At 42.2% G+C, this 17,903-nt stretch overlaps 1 protein-coding gene across 5 annotated transcripts in view; it reads left to right on the forward strand.

Annotated features, from left to right (window-relative positions):
• The window catches only part of C1QTNF12 (C1q and TNF related 12), a 34,547-nt gene extending 32,509 nt beyond the window's left edge, over positions 1-2,038 (forward strand). For all 5 annotated transcript variants that reach the window (XM_085298937.1, XM_085298939.1, XM_085298940.1 and 2 more), the window contains one exon: positions 57-2,038. In XM_085298937.1, coding sequence (XP_085155063.1) covers positions 57-155 — 99 coding nt within the window. In that variant the 3' untranslated portion in view covers positions 156-2,038. The remainder of the gene's footprint in view (positions 1-56) is intronic.
• The last annotated feature ends 15,865 nt before the right edge of the window (positions 2,039-17,903 follow it).

Below are 17,903 nucleotides of genomic sequence, written 5' to 3' on the forward strand. Positions count from 1 at the left end.
CTCATATTACACTGAGCTATCAGTTTTTTTCTTTCCCTTTTATTCTCTCTGTGCAGGCTGGTCAGTACACCTCCATATTTGTGGACAACAGTGCAGGAGCTCCCATCACCATTCAGAATGGATCAGATTTCATGGGCATGTTAATGGGTGTGTAACATCAACATCTGCAGCAGTGTAGCAGGGAAGAATATGAATCAGAGCCTTGCAGTATATGTATGACTTAAGAAATGTTTACTTTGACCCTTGAGGACTGCTTCCTATAGCTCGTTGGCATCTTTTTAAATGCAATGAAGAGGCTTTTCTTTTGCAGACACTTCAGCTTGCTTTCAGGGGTTTTTCAAGGTGCACACCAATTCATCATAAAAATATATTTTTATAATTCAGAAACAAGTGCTATACTATTTAACTTGTGCTTCACCAGATGCTCACTGAACAATACACTGAAGTTTGGAATTTGTTGCTTTATAACTTTGTCACAATAACACTGGTAATCAGTATGTCTTTGGCATTTATTTTTGAGGTGTTTGAGTTTGTAAATGAAGGATTCAGAGGTAAAGCAAAACAGTGGCTATATTCTCTGTGGTGTGGAGGAAGAGGACAAGCATTTGCCAGCAAAACTGTTTTTTCATATAATTGGAAAAGGTATAGGCACTGTCTTACTCRAACTTGGATATACCTGGCAAGAGGCACATTGGGTACTCAGACAATGCCCACTTTGCAGGTGTGAATGTAAGGCCTGAACTCTTTAATTGTCGTTGTTTGCATCTAAATATTTCCTTGATCTATTGATGAAACTGGACACTTTGCCTGCATAGTTTTGTTTATGAAAGGCTAAGATCAACCAGGCAAGGGCACCAATTCTAGCATGATCAACATGTATTCTTATGTTTTAATAAGATGTAAATTTGGTTTTGGTTATATATTCATTTTAAAATGTGTTAAATTACGCTAGAACCAAAAGGCAGACAAAGACAGCGAGACTAATAGCCTTAGATCAGATATGGCACCTGTTTATGGTGCTTGTTTGACTGCATAGAAATAATGAATGAAAACCTCAGAAAAGACTTACTTCCACTGGGTGACCAGGGTCATATAAAGTCTATGTGAGCTGTATTTGGAGACTGTAAGTGCTGTCAAAGAGCTTCTGAAAGCCAACTTGAAGGTAGTGAATGTGTTCTGGGTTTGTATAAGTCTCAGTTTGCAAAACTGAGCCTCAAAAGCAGCTTTCCATGTAACACCAGACTATAAACTCATCTTAACAAAGTCAAAAGATATTGACACTTCATGTGTCAGCCAGAATGTTGCCCAAGATGTGGTTAACAACTGAGTAATAAAAAAARRARRARRAAAAAAAAAGAAAAATACCCCCCCACACCCATTTCATGTACCTCTATAGTTTTCCCCCTGTTGATTCAATTTAGCTAAGGAAATGTCTGGATAATGATCTAACAGATAGATAGCTCCACAAAAGTGGAGTCCAGATATTTGATCCTGAATGTCCATGGTGAATAGAAGATATCCATTGTACAATGTTGTAATTTTTGATGATCTGCTGCAATATCTTCATACAATGAAAACAGAGACTGCTGGGGACGCCAGGAGGCATGCAAGGTTGTCATCTATTGCTGTGTTTGTAAGTCAGGATGATCAATATATGCTGTTTTGACAACCTCCAGCAATATCGCTATTGAGGTGGGTGTACAAAGATACCTTATTTCAAGAGCTGTGGGAAAATCTGCTGAAACTGCWTTTTTCATCTCCATTCTCAATACTTGGAGACAGATCAGCAAAGGGAAAATACTGTTTAGTTCTCCCTTGAAGAATGTATTGCAGTGGTACCTAATGGAAAAGAGGAGAGAGTAGCAGGAGTAATCTAATAGTGCTATTCTATACACAGGTAAATTCATCCTTCTAGTCAATGGAATGAAATTGTTTGAACTACATCTGTGTGACTGTCTAAAATACAGGAGCTGTCAAGGTGTATGTTACCCTGAATTATTTCTAGCTTCACAATACATGTTAGCAATTCTTTTTTTTTTTTTTTGTAATATACTTTGGGAAGAATGCACTTCTAAATATAGGCTGTGGTACTCCCCTGGCAGATGGAATCCACACCTATGGAAAGGCGTAGCAAGTAGCCACAGTAATGATTTTGGAGCTTTGGAAAGCACAAAACACACATGAATATCGCTAACCCTATCAACAAAGGTTGGCTGTTTACGTTGGGTTTTGATGGAATAGATGTAGTCAGGGCAAGGGCCCAATATCCCAACATGTATTACTCTACTGTACTTTATATTGTGTGAATATTTGTAATAAATTGGGCTGTTTCATATACGACTTACAGCAACAAAATCAGTGTGTTGTGACATTCAATGTATATTGTTACACCTATGGGCTTTTTTTGAACAAACTCTCACTGTTCTTGATAAATCAGAGTTAAAATATTTATTTTGTTGTAGAACTAAAAGTGTTGTCTGACTTTGTTTGGGATTTATGATCTTCCCCTGCTGCCTCCCCACCATTGCATTTTACCCCTATGCACCTTTTAGGAAGAGATAAATTGTTCTGCCTTTATTTATATAAGGAGTGCTGTCCTGACAGGTGTGTCCCTAGTGTACTAGATGCTGTCTAAATGCATAGTCAAATAGTCCTGAGGAGCATACAGCCTTAACAGTGAAGGCTTACATTTTCCTTGGAAGAGGGAAAGATTTGCTTGTGGACCCCATTGGAAAAGTAATAGAGCTATGTCCTGATATCTCTTAGCATGTTCTTTTCTCTAAGTCACACTGCCTTTCTGGGCAGACCAGTAAAGAATGTGGGTCTGATCCAGGAAAGACTCAATCTATTGTGTTGGGAAAAGAAGCCAAATTAGCAGAAGAAATGACATTCTCTCTTTTGAGTTTGTCCTGAGTTCACTGCCAACAGTGGAAAGATGGTGGGGTTTTGATCAGTTCTTTTTATCCTCAGTGCAAGAAGAGTCATTGCTTAGGAAATTTTCCTGTGCATCAGTGCRGGACTCTTTGAGCTCTGAAAGCCTTGAGGCTGCAGCTCTCTTGCATCATGGGACTTTACCAGCAGTCAAGTTTGAGATTATCCTTCCAGCAGTAAGACGGCAGTGCGATGAAACAAAACATTTTGAAGCAAGCTGGGACTGCCCTCCGCATGTGTGCAAAACTCGTGAATAGTGTAGACCTAAGTGAAAACAATAGCCTCGTGGCTGAGCTGTAATCAGYACAAGTGCTCTACTAGGCTTCAGTGCTGTTTAGAGGCTGAGGAGATTAATGGTGTGAGAAGCAGTGTTTCAGTGCTCTTCTATCTGCAGCTCCTCTGTTTGTGGTCATAAAATTTATAGTTCATGAAAACATGAGAACTCAGGAAGACTTGGGTTCAATGTAAGGAAGTTGATTATAACAAAATAAAACCCACATACTTGAGTTTATAGTGTAATAGCTAGGTATGTTAGTCCCACCCAAAGGAAATGGAGGAGATCTCTGGCAGGTAAGAGGGAGAAATATGAAAGAGGCAGAACTTAAACAGCTCTTTTTTGGGAAGTCAACATCTTCARCTTGGCCTTTATATACCTGATCTGTGAGAAGTCCCTCAGAGAGGAGAGGTTTGGTTTGGATCACTAAGGAGTGGTAGGGAAGCTGGATTTAACAATGAAGAAAGTTATGAAAGCAAAAGCAAGTAAGCGGATTAGAGGAAAAAATATTTTGTCCATGTATTCCTGGTAGTGGAAGGGCAGCACTGAGGGACTCCAGCCAAGATGGACTCAAGCAGTCTCTTGGGAGATACACTTACAGGAGTAAAGCATGGCTCAGCTGCTGCACACCTTCCTCACAGTCTTCCCTCTGAATTTATGCCTTTAAAGAATGTTTTGTATTTCCCATTAAAGGCTGCAAATCCTCCCACACAGCATGGTTACAACCAGGACTGTGGTCATGGCTGAGTTGTGCTACACTGTGATCACATATGAGTAGGAGAGCTTCTAAGATCATATCTTGGCAAAGCCTATGTTCTGCTAAAGAAATTGCTTCTAGCATGTTCAGAGGACATTCGCATGCGGTAGATGCTAAAGCATCTCTCATGTGGATGATAGCTTTCTCCAAGTGTCTTTAAGACAACGTTTATTGCACAGATATAAATAAGTGGTCCGGCTGACTTCTCTACCTCATGACTGGAGAATGACGGAGAAATGACTGTATCTTGCCCCATGCAAAAAGAAACTGTCTACAAAACATAAAAGGAAATTATTTAAGGTTCTTGTCCCACCATTTTGTACTTTCTTTTTTCTGGATACTACCTGCATGCTCAGTATGCATCCTCCTGTATAAGGTGAGGCAGGAGGACATGATGTGAGCACTCCGTCATGTGAAGGTACCTGCAGGTTCTAGTAGAACAGGAAACAAAAGCAGTCACTGTTCTCTTAAAAAAAMAACAACAACAACAACAACAAGAACAACAAAACTGATGAGGTTAGAATTGCATCCTGAACAGTGTTTCAGGGGAAGAGGAAGTAGTGAAAAGAAATCTGTGCTTTATCAGAACACATTTGCTTCTTAACCTAATCTCTGAGTTCTTTGTAGAAATACTTGCTACAGAACACCTTCAAAGGGTTTTAAAGCATGAATAACACTTTCTTGCAGTCATAACATTTTCAAAAAGGGTGTGTGATATCCCACGTGGATCATAAAGCTCTTCTGTCTTCCCAATGTTGCTCACTCACCATCCTCCCCAAACCCCCTTCTGTAATGGCCTCACTCAACCTTTGTAACAATCTGCATTGAGTTTACTATTCTGTGCGCAGTTCAGAAGCAGAAAAGAATAGTGCAAATCATGACAGTTTTATTGGAGTCAATGCTCTGTGCAGATCTCCTTCAGCTGAGCRAGATTTGTTCACTATCCAGGGTTCTGAGATTTCTTGCATGAATTCTCTCTACCTGAGAGAGCCTTTTGCTTTTAAGATACTGGCACTGAATTTGATGTTCCAGTCACATACTACTCTCTGAGCTAAATATTCTCATTGCTGTATATTGCATTGCTTAGAGCTCTTTCACAGACCATGATGTAAACAGACTGCTTTGCTGCATGGCTTATATTTCAGGAACAATAAACCACGCCATACTATGACGAGCAATAACTGCTAATTTCAGTATCTATTAAAGTGACTATCTTTACTCATAATTCCTTATTCTAAACAGAGTTCAGCTAAAAGTTTTCAGATTCAGGCTAAAGTTACTTGTTTAGTGAGGTGATAAATATTACAACCTCATGCTTTTGGGGTGTGCCTCTGCCCTTGCCTCAAAAGTCTAGGCTAGACAGTGTGGCTGACTGGCTTTTCTAGCTCTTTCAACTTTGGGTGCCCTCACAAAACCTGGTGATAACTGTGGTTTATGAACCTGATGCAGGGGCCACTGGGGCCAGTGACAAATATGGCATAAATGCCAGCAATTCATCCCAGAGTGCAGATGTTTGGGTCTCTTTCGGGGGTTAACTATAGGGTTGCTTTCAGGTGTGTTTTTGGTAGCATGGCCACTATGAACTTCATTATATGAGCTTTATGGATAAAGGAATTCTGGATTGTTCTGATACTGCTGCTTTTCACTGCTCCCATGCTTACCCCTTTGCTTGCTGGCTTAGAAGGGCRTGGTAAGCTGCTGAATCAGCTCTTTGCATGCAGATTTTGTAGTGAACTCTCTCCACTTATTTCACATAGGGCCTTGAAGAAACCCCTGGATAGGCTATGTTAGAGTTAAGTGCTGAGCAAAGCTAACTCCACAATGCTAGAGTTGTCCAGTCTGCACTCCTACTCCCTCTGCAAACCGCTCAGGAGAAATAAAAGCAAACTTCTAGGTACTGAGATTCCATTCGCAGGCAGTCTGTGAGTATTTTCCCTGGCTAGGAGCTGACAGGTTATGAGGTTTTAAGCTCTATTCAAATTTCAAGTTTTGTAAATGATTTTGATGCCACACTCCAGACTGACTCCAGGGGTATTTATGTTGGATTAACAGTAGATTGCCTGCCTTTTTTCACTTGGTAGAAGAGAGCCCAGCACATGTAAACTCCTCTTGAATGGTGGGCTATTAACCTTCAAGCAAAATGATTACTGTGTCTTATAAAACTCAGTTATAAATAGGGACAGGTTATAAACCAGTCTTAAGGATGATGATGAAATCAAACAGAAATAGAGAGCTTCCTAAGCCTTTTTCTCTTAGAGTAGCCTGCATATACAAGCAAGCAAGGGATTTTTAGTTAAATGCCTTAAAGGAAAACTCAGGGGTAACTTGAAAGCTATTCTGAACTGATGACTCTAGTAAAAAAGCAGAATAAAACCAGCCCTATATATGCCTTAATGCTATATGATATTTATGAATTAATACCATGTACTTTGCTATTGGAGATATTCAAAGCCCTTCTGGATGCAACCCTGTCTAACATGTTTCAGGTGACCCTGCTTGAGTGGGGGGCAGGGAGGGGTGGACTAGATGATCTCCAGAGGTCCCTTCCAACCTTAGCAATTCTGTGGTTCTCTAACTACCTGCACAGAGAAAGGCTTAACAGCAGATTTGAAATGGCTGAGTCTGTTAAAGATCCAGAAAATTAGCAGATTGGTGGATCTGTGAAAACAGAGCTTTACACCGTAAAAACCTTGAGTCTTTGCTGCTTTTTTTGCCCTGGCCCACATTTATAGAATGAAAGTATCACACTCTGATGGATTGCCTAATTTATTCTTGCTCAGTATCATATACTTATGTTAGGCTGGTATCAATGAAGACTGAAAGGCCATGACAGTAGAGAATTCAGGTATACCAAATTTACTGCAGGATAGCCAACTTCTTGCAGTGCCTCTAGGGCCCAGTATTCCCCTATTAAATCACCAGATGGAAAGGATAGATAAGCTCTTACAGTAATAGTGCTGATGAGTAGGTGCTGGATCCCTGTGGCTTGGAAGAGTTGCATCTGCAGGTTAGTTGCACAACTTCATTATTTGATATCTGGAAAGAAGTCTCATTGTGTTTCTGCTCCATTGTCCTTTATCACAAAGATATCTTCTGTGACCTTTGTGGAATAGTGCCCTTCCTTTGTGCTTGGAAGGCAGCTCTGACTTAAAATAGCCTTGCAGGTTCCTTGGAACAGAGAGGTTCAGGCCATAAGAGTTGGAAATGCCTCCTTCCTTATGGCTTTGTGAGACTTTTGGGGCCAGGGGAGTGCTGGAGTATGCTTTATAATCTTATATTCTTAAGAATGCAAATGTCTTATCCCCCTTCATTGAGTATTTCTGAAAAATGAGATGGGGAAGACGGTCTGCCAGCTATGTCTATAATGTCATTCCTTCTTTTCAAAGGCTATAATATTCCATAATAACCGGTTTATTTATTAAAGTTACTTTAGCTCAGCTTCTTGCTGAATTTGTCACATCTTACAAGGGCTTGATGTGCAGGAGCCAAACATATTTCCTTTTAGGATGTCTCACATTGAAATCCCGAAAGTGTCTCTAGAAAATCTATACTCCAGTTCTGGGATAAATTGACTGAGTTTTCAGTCCAGGATAGACTGAATTCAGAGCAGAAGGGCCCAGGCTACCTCCTAGCCCTACTTCTCATTATGTTTCTCTATTCCAGGTGCTTGGTATTAGCTGTCTGTAGACAGGCTGTTCCCACCCTATACTTTTAAGTGGCTTGTTCTTTCTTCAACTGCCTTGATACAGTTGCTGTGAGGCAGTGTTCTTGCAGGCCTGCTGTGCTGTATACTTGTGAAGATGGGTTTTGAGCATCTGGATGAGGATGGAGCAGATATAGCCAGGAGTACATGGCAAGAGACAGAGGATGTGTGATGGAGGGGAGCTTGGCACCCTGGTTTAACGAGAGAATGGGAGTTAAAGGTGGAACATGTGAGAATACAGCTTTCCTGGTCTCTCTCTTCATCATAAAACACTGCAAACTGATCATAAAACACTACAGCCAGTCAGTCCTGTATTTAATCCCCTGCAGACACCGAAGTGTCCTGTCTAAAGCCACCCAACCTACTCCCCCTAGTGACACAAATAGGTTTACAGAAAAACTGAAGCAGGCTTCTGTGTGGTTTTAGATTTCTACAACTAGAGAGAGTTATACTGCCATTTATTCCATGCTAAGGCTGAAGCAGAGGTACATAATGATAATAATATAACCGCATGATATTTGGATTTTTTTATGCATGCAGTTAAACTTTCTGGCAGAAATGCATGGTTCTGTAGCTGCCTAAAGAAATAAATCTGCTGGGGGGGGAGGGGGTMCGGGTGGGGGCGGAAGAAGCAGTTGTGAAACACCAGTCGTGCCTTTCCTTCACTTGTGTAATCAGTTAAGCGATTTATATGGGTGCTCCCTATGGAGCTAAGGATGGAAATGCTCAATATCATCTTGAAAGTTGTGCATGAAGTGCATGGCTCTGCCTTGCAGTGACAGCTCTGTGAGGACCGACCAGTGCAGACCCACATGTTACTCAGCTGCTTTTGTGTGGATATCTCTGCACATTGTTCCTTTCCTGTTTTGTGTTTCAAGACAGCTCAGATGCCCTTGCACACAGTGCAAATGTGCCTGGAAGTATCTCCTCTAACCTTAAGACTTCCAAAAAATAGTTGCCACACTCCTATTAAAAATAAGAGAAAGCTAACATCACACACAGAACAATATTTTGTATTTCCAGACTTTGAAAAAAAATTTCTTACTTTTTTGTGAATTTTAAGATTAGAATCTTAAATTTAATTTGAGGAATTTGTGTCTTTGTTAGATCCGCTTCTTATTTTGGTTCATTACCACAGCATACTCTTTTTTTTTTTTTTTTTTTGGCAAATAGTGTTGTTTGCTGTTTGTTTGGGATAAAAATTGTTCGCATGTTTGTCTTTTCACTGGCTTCAATATTTGTTTCTCTTCTGCTTTTTGCTGTCCCTCTAGCTGTTGCTAGCTTGTGGAGCACTGCTGAGAGCAGACACAGTTTTAACAGCTTCTTGGAAAGGCAGCTCGACAGCATTGCTTTCTTGTGATGGCGGCCCTGGCTTACATGGTGGATACATGACAGTATTTGGAGCATTATCTGGCAGGAGGAAATCGAATAAGAGGTTGTTGTCTTGCTCTATTTACATAATACTCCTCTTCAGCATACGTTTTTTCAGAACTTATTTTCCTAAAGGAGCTGTGAGAAGAGGCGTTGAGGACAGGATGACATGGGGAGCTGGATCAGTGCTGGGTTAGTGGAAGGCAGTAAAACAAAGTGCTCTGAACTTGGGGAAGAAGAGGGGCAAGGCTGCATGCCGGGCCCCTCTGTCTCTCGTTCAGGCACTCAAGACTTGTTTATAAACATGTCTGGCAACACTTTTTAGCATTTTTCTTATGGCAAAATGGAGGCAGTGTCTAACTGAGACATACAACTAAGACTGGGAGCATGCCCCCAGCGGCCTCACCAGCCTGCAGCTGGTGGGGCCTGCAGAGGTGGACGAAGGCAGCCTGGTTTTCAGGCTGAGACCCACGGCTCAGGAGGGGGCTCTGGGAAGCAGGCCTCTCTCTTGAATTCACTTGCTGATTCTGCCACTAACTTGTCAACTACCAGGATCCTAAAACTTAGCGTCTGTGCTTCATTTTCTATAAGTACAAAACAGGTTTAATGATGGGCACCCAGCTTCTGGCAGTACTAGTTGCTGTTTTAGTTAGCTGGGATGCTTATGTGGACAGGACACCAGATTTTAGTACACTGGAACATATACTTCAATGTAGCTTTAGGGACGAGATGAGCTTTAGGACAATTTTCAGTCATAGAAGCTCGGCCAGTTTAAATCTCAGGTGTCTCCTTTAATAGGGTACTGAATGTTTGCTTTGTGTGTTTTGTGCTTGGAATCTAATAAAAATCTACAGGATGATGTAGTGTCCGTCCCCCCCCCCCCCAAAAAAAAAAAAAAAAAAAGTTCTCAAGGGCTGTGGTAATTCTCAAACCTTCTTTTTCCCAGCAAAGAGCCCTGAGAGTTGCCAGTAATCTATAAAACAGGAATAATAGTCAATCTAGGGGAAATGATCTCAAGCAGTATAAATTATCTCCAAGCAGGTTTTAGCTTTAAAGTTTTATGAAGTGAYAGAGGTTCTGGGGAGGTTTTTGTAGCTGGATGGAGAGTGAGGAACAGAGATCATAAGAATAGCTGTGTTATCGCCCTTAAGATTGAGGCCTGGGTGCCAATCAAAAAGTATAGAGAACATCTCTGTTGCATCCTGAGAGGATGCACGATTGCTCGTGGAAGCAGACATGTTTCAGAGCAAGGGATCAGAAAATCTAGGTTCTCTTTCCACCACTGCTGCTGACCTGCCCTCTGACCTTTGTGTGTCTCACCCGGTTTAGCCACTAGCACTTTGGGGAAAGGGTCTGTGCCCTTTGATGCATTAGGTGGGTTACAGCATCTGATGTGTTAGGGCTATCATAGGTTAGAAAGTGCTTGGGTTCTAGAGCTCACCTAGGTTGCATTTAAGTATCACTTTCTGGTCCCATCAAACCACAAGAGCATATTCTTTGTAAAGAGCCTTTCCAAAATAATGTAAATACTTCACAGGCATGGATTAACTCCTATCAACATTGCTAAAAGCTGTGAGAGAGCCAGTTTCATTCCACTGTTGAAGAGAAGGACAGGGAGATTAAATGAATCCAATGCTTGTGCATAAGGGCGCTAACGCTGACGCATCTTGTCTCTCTTCCATTCCAGGAAAGCTGGTGATTCCTTTCCTAAGTCTTTTTGATGAAAAACAAATGAAAATTTGATTGGGGGGAGTGTCTGCTCTGAAATCTTTGAGTGGCGCCTGGATAACTTTCACTGTCTTTTTCCATTGTCTTTCTACCTTTGCACTGCTACAATTATTCTGCAATCAGAGGTGAGGAAACAGTGGCCTGGGGCTATTTCCAGTTTTAACCACAGGCAGGAGCTACTGGAAAGGTCATCTCTTTGTTCTGTTTCTATGATGATGTATTTTGTGGTTTGGATGAGACAGGGTGGTGAAATCATCACCTGGGCTAAACTAGTATCATCCCACTGAAATTGGGGCCTGTACAGAAGATTTGATTCCTACAGCAATGGGTGCTGAGCTAGATCAAAGTGTTTAGTGATCACCTGTTGCTGGTTTCTAGCCTTGTCATTACTTCTAAGTGCAGTGAATCTAGAACTGGAATTTCAGACTTCCGCCTCTTAGATCTTGGTCTTGCTCTCTTGTATTTGCATGACTAATGACAGAGACTATTTTTAAAATGCTGTGGTGTCTGACTAATGCAATCCTACAGGCATGTGGAATTTTTTATCTCCTCCCATTGCAGGTCTGTTAACTGACTGGAGAGTTTATTTTCCACTTCACTTTGTCAGAGCTTTTGAGTGCCTAGAGCAAGGAGAGAGTTCATATTATCTTTAGGAACTTGTGCTTTTATCAGACAACTATGTATCCTTCATGAATGAAAAAGAAACAAGAAAGAGTGTGTGACAAAAATCTCATTTTTTTTAATAGTAAAAAGTATCAGGTTATGTATCTGGAGGCTGTTCATTTAGCAATAACACATGCATTAACCAGCAAGTGCCTCCATCCACACATCTTGGTGACTTGCTCATAGCAACAATTATCTTACGAGGCTGCACCCATCCAAATGTGTTCTAATGGGCTACTTCACATCACTAGTGAACATGATGTGAAATGAGAGGGATGAAGTGTAACAGCTGGGGGAAATGGATGCACATGACATGTCTTGTCTTGTAGGATGAGGAAACTTCACTCTTGTTGAGGTACTGCTCATTTTTATCTCAAGCAGGTGTCAGTGTGGGATAGGATCCCAAAACAATGCCAGTGCTTTATGCTGTGAAAGTATCTTTGCAATCAGCCTACATAAAATTCCTGCTCCTTGAGATACGGCTGATAGCAGCCCCTAGGAAACAGTGTGCAGGATATGGAACGGAGGATGGAGTACAGGGGAGACCTAGTAAGAATCCATCAGAGATTAATGTGATTCTGTGATTAATAAAGGGCACAGTTGGTACCAAGTGTGCTTCCTCCCCCTTCTTCCCACTTCTCCTGCCCTGTCTCCAGCTCTGCCAACTAGTGTGTTACCCCTATCCCACAATCTAACTGATGCTACAAATCCAGCTGCCTCTGGAGATCCATGCAGCATTGGTGGATGAAGGCCATTCTTCTATTGCCCGACCTTGCATTGATCAAGATGGAAAATATCAATGAACTCTTCATGTGAATTACCAGCAGTGGGGAAAATATGYGCTTGATTAAAAAGGGGTGGAGGCCATGCTGTAAGAGCAGCGAAGGACTTGGGTCTGTAGATGCAAGAAGAAAGATATTGATATTCTGCAGAAACCAATGAAAGCTGCAAGGAAAACTTAAATCCCTTGGCATTTTGTCATGTCCTTAGGGTTCTACTCTCCTGATGATGAGGCGCTTCTGATGCTTATTAGTGAGGTTTGTTTTGAATGAAAAAGAGAAATAGCTGATTTCCCAGAAAGGCTCACACCATGTCACTGAAAAAGGTGTTGTAATCCTGCAAAAGCGGAAAGTGATGAAAGGGCTGGCTTGGGACCCAGCTGTACTGGTATCACCTGATGTTCACAGGCTCTCTGAAAGGAAGAGTAGTAGTGCAAATCCTCTTGTTTTACTCACARGCCAATGACCAGATATTTTGATGGCAGGAAGAGCTGAGCCTGCCTGTTACAAGGACCGGTTCTGCAGGTACACTTGCCCACCCTAAAGCTGTGTCYAGGTTTTGTTGGTGCAGCACTGACATACCCTGTCCCACTAATTGCATGGTAGACATTATCAGCACGTCATGCACAGGATGTGCCCTCTGAAAGGTGGCAACTTTCCAGTTTCTGTGTTAGAATCTTGCCAAGATTTAGCCCCTCTGGAGCCCTGTGGAAGTCACCTCCCCAGGTAAATGACACACAGGGGCTCAGTAGAAACCATTTTGCAATGGGAACTGTTAATTCAGATCCCTGAGCAGGGCTCTTTGAAGGATATTTCTTGTTTTTATTAATGAATGGTAAAATGAGGTGCAACTGCTCACTGGCAGTGAAAACACTTGAACTTAGTGGTGACCTAAATAGCACATGATTAGTGCCAGAATTAAGCAAATTACTGGTGACTGGGGTGTTTCATGGTACTTGGGAAAACATTTTGGTCAGGCATTTTAGGAAGGTGCTCTCTTTGCAAGGASGCCATACGGAGTGCTCAGAGGTGGTAATTAATCTCTGCTTTCATCTCTGCACCAGGGCAAATGTTCCCCTTTCAAAAAAACTGCAGCCACAAAGCCACTGGCAGCAGCTAGATGACATTGTGTAGGCAACAGCAAGAGAGAAGGGAGAAAATTACACACATGCTAGCTCCTGCAGAACTGGTATTTGTGGAATTGGTCTGTATTTACATACTTGCACTCTTTCTTCTAAAGAAAAGTGCTAGGGAAAGGAGGAGAGACTGTCAGACAGCGCCACGAGACATCTCAGTGCTGAATCTCCAGCCACTGCCCCTTGCCTCATCAGGGCTCAATGGGTTACATTCTTCCTTTTCCTCCTGTTTTAACAATTGGGAGCTGGAGTCTTAGGGTATATTACAGAGTGATAGGGATCTTCACTGCTAATACCATTCTGGTCTATACATGAGGAAGCCATTAGCTTAAGTCTCAATGAACAGGATCTGATAAGAGTGGAGGTAGAAGGTGGATGAGTGGGAGAGGAAGACTATTTGTGACTGTGCTAGGGAACAGCCTTGATGCTCACTCCACTTCAAAAGATGCAGTGACTATCTCAGGCCTGAACAAGAAGAGAAAGCAACAGAAAATCTTCTATGTGGGCAGGGATGGGTGAACTGCTGTGTGGGCCATGGGTGACTGCAGCCTGTGGGGGTGTGTTTGAGAGCTGAACAATTAGACATTGGTGTGCACATGCATGTCCACTSAGCCTTGAGGGCTTTCCTTCAAGGAGTGTTGGCTTGCATCATAATATTGGGTCTAAAGATATGCACAAATAACTTTTTTACCAGGATCTGAGCCCTGAGTGCCCCTTGTGCAGGCAAGTGAAACAACAAGCTATCTATTGATGTGGTCTCATGTGGAGGTGGTTGGGGCATTTCAGGAGTGAGAGATAGCTAATCCAGAGGGAATGGAGCATGAAATGAACCCTGTAGGGAAAAGCTATACTGTGTGTGTGCACTAGAGAGGAAGAGGGGGTGTCAGACAGTGGGATTTGCACAACTACAGTGAATGCAGTGATGTGTACCTTGGTACTCTTCCCCACCCAGCACTGAACCCCATGTCAGCCCTCTCACATGTCACTGAACCACATGTCAGCCACCTCTCACACAGCCACAAGCAGAGTCAAATGTGTGCATGGATCCCCTGTACTGTGGAACCTCATTAAACTTGGTCATGCTTGAGTTGTCAGTGGAGACCAACTGAAAAGCATGATTTCGCTCAAGGAATATAAGGATTTTTTTAATCTCCATTTCAAGATACCTTTAGGCATTGTCAGACACAGCTGCGCTGAACCCGACTGTGGCTGGGCAGCAAGCTTTGACTTCATCACTGTTACCTTACACCTCCCTCTTTCCTCCTCACATGGTAGAGAAGAGAGTGAATGGAGCATTTCTGTTCTCAAGCCACTCTGAGACAGAGAGGTTCAAAAGCTGAAGGTTTCCCTTATGATTTATATTTGTAACATATGAAGGACAAAGAGAACTAGTGTGTGCTTTCCTGCAAAATGCCTAGAATACCTTGGGCAGCTCTTCAGATGAATCTCCAGATAGAGAAGGGAGGAAGCAAGCAGCCCTGGAAGCATGGCACAAGTGACTGTGTTTGCAGGTGGTTAATTGGTTTGTGGTTGTGCATGAAGCCCCAGAGAAGGAGGGAAGAGCATCCTCCCAGAGAATGATGTACAGCTCTGAATGCCCCTCTCCATCAGAATGGCAAAGGAAGGTATCCTCATGGATCAAGCTGTTGATCCTCTCTTGAAGCTAGGCATACCTGCCTTACCCTGCCCTTCCAGAGAACCTAGTGCTCCTCCCATGCTTCCTCACAGWCCCTTCCTCTCTCTTTTTCCAAGCCATCACTGATGAGATTAAGTCAATCTAAATGTTTGCTTTGATTTTTAGCTTTCATAGCTTGGAGTAAAAATAGTAAGAGTTAAGAATTCATCCCAAAGGCTTGATGAGCCTTGGGCATGTGAAAACAAGGTGTCATCCAAAATCAGTCTACTCTCCGCACATTGCCAGTCAGCAGCATTTCAAACTAACACACTGAATATTCTTGGACAAGACCTCCCCAGGAATGCCTATGGATCTGCTGCCTTTCTTTGTCTGACTCTGCCCCTGCAGAATGAGATGCAGTTACAGCACATTGTACACTGCAGAAACTTGGGCTGAGAATTGCATTTCCAGTCCTGATGGCTTGGAAGCCATTGTCATGCTCATCTCCAAAACTAGTAGTTCCAAACTGGCTTTGTCTCCACTGGATCATTGAGACCAGCTTCCTCTCTGCGGCTGGCTCAGCTAACCTCAAAGATTACTTGTTTCCCCGCCCCTTCTTGTGTTTGGGGGAATCACACAGGTATTTGAGGACATAAAGAATGTGCTGTTTTGACTCTGAAAATTCTRTGGGAGCATTTGTTAAAGAGAAAATGTAATTGTATCAGGACCAAAAGAAGGTGGAATGGTGAAGGGAATGGTGAAAAAGGTTTTTTCCAATTATAGGCAGGCGCCTGCTTCCTGAGCCCTTCTACTGCTACTGGCTTTGCCCAGGGAATGCTGCCACAGCTTAGTTACACTAACGAAATAGCTGTTTGTATCATGGAGCCTGCACAGCTTAGATTGAGAGTTCCTTGTTTTATGTGTCACAGACCCTATACTGCTGATGGTCCACAGGTTCTCCTTTTGCCTAAGAGGCAAAGAAGAGTTGTGTCCTAGCCCTCCTGAGTGGAAATCCCTACACTGGCCTTGTTCTTGGCATTTACTCTTGGCCATTCTTGGAGGCACAGAGAACTTGGTCTGACCTGGCATAACTGTTTTCATGCTGGGGCTTTCACTATAGCAATAATTGGTAGAGCTGGGCTGCAGTGGCTTTTCTTGGGTATGTGGATTTGTTTCATGCTGTGTGGGCTCCAGCTCTGACTATGGTGTTTCAGTAACTGCTTCTCCTGCTTTTCTACCTAAAAATTCAGTCTGATGCTATTAATAAATGTGGGAGACAGGACGCCTAGGGCCAGGTTCTAGTTTGTTTTGTGATTTTTGGGCAGTTAATTTCACTTCTTTTTCTAGATCGATGGTTACTTTTTGTCACATTCTTCTTTTAATTATTATTGTATATTTTATTTTATTTTTTTATTATATCCATAGATCACTTGCTTTTACCTGGCTGCTGCTTTTCATAAAATCTGTAGAAACTTAAGATATATTAAACCTTTACATTGCTGCCAGATTTGGTTAGTATATAATTCATGTAAAGGTCACAGGCATGATTGCATAGATCTTATTTCATTAAGAAATCAGCAAATCATTGCTCAAACAACTCCAAGTGACTGCTGTCTCTTATCACCATATCTAAATATGAACCATGTGGAAAAAGACAGCATTGTCTCTGGCTTCTGTGTAGCACTTCCAACTGAACATTTCTCTTGCTCCCCAAGGAACTGTGTGGGTTTTTTTCCCCCCCATCTATGCAAAACTCTGATTCTCCAAAGGGCTGAGTGTGTTCCTTTGTATGCTCAGTAGCTCAGCTGCCTTGAGAACTAAGAGCTCAGTGGAGTAAAAAAGAAGGTTGGGATAGACACTGAATCATGCTCTGAGTGTATCCATGCAACCTCAGGCCAGTGTACAARTGAGTCAGCTCTTGCTTAACATGACAAATCCCATCAGCTTTTCCCAGACTAGATGAGTTGGTTAAAACCATATCCAAGTTTGGATCAGATCATTCATAGGTGAAGTGCTAAACTGATGAGAGCTAAGAATAATCTCTACCTCTGCCAATAATGACAGGTGGTACTCTGACCTCTGGAGAGAARTATTACCAGCCTCACACAATTTCTGGCTGCATCATTTCATTGCCACCAGCCAAATATCGAYAGCTCCAGTTCCATTCTTACAGGACACAAACAGAAGATGACAGAGGGACAAATATTTGAAAAGGATGAGACACTCCCASATACGTGGAAATAGAATACAAAGCAAATTGAAAGTGCTCTTTTACAGCCCCTCATATACTAAAGGACAGTGAATTGGATGCTGGCAAGTGTCATGCTGTGTATGTAAAAACAGTTTGCTCCCAAACTGGCCATGCATTGGTACTATCAGTTCTGTGGTACGCATTTTTGTAGCACTGTGTATTTACTCGGTTCTTCGCCTTTATATTAATACTACTTGCTTTACTGTGGGCCAAATTTTCAATTTGTAATGTGGATCAGCTTCTAGCAGACTTCAATGGAGCTATGCCATTTACAAGATATAAATCTCACCCCCTTATTCTAACGGAATCAGTTTTCTGCAAGAGCTTTTTTACTAGAGAGAGATGAGTTAAACCGGCATGTAAGTGAAATAACTCTGCATGACCTCTGCTGCCATAGCTTTTGGTTCATTCCAGGTATGCAGCACTAAAAATTTCTGCTCATCTTCCATGAACCCAGGACGGATCTTCGAATGACCTTTTAAAAAGATTTGCCTTTCTTGTCCCACCAAAGCCCAGAACTCCCCTTGCAGTCATACATAAGGTTTGCTACAGGAAAGTAGTCTGTACTAGCAGAGGGGTTGTGTGCCCTTCCTCTATGCAAGTTTAAAAGGGGCATGTATGTGTGTGAATCAGCCAGTCAGCATGTCATATGCTTCAAATGGCTTATGCATATACACACTCACTCTTTTGGATGA

Source organism: Rhea americana, unplaced genomic scaffold, assembly GCF_003343005.1.
Source record: "Rhea americana isolate MKP2758 unplaced genomic scaffold, rheAme1 scaffold_143, whole genome shotgun sequence".
Taxonomy (NCBI): Eukaryota; Metazoa; Chordata; class Aves; order Rheiformes; family Rheidae; genus Rhea; species Rhea americana.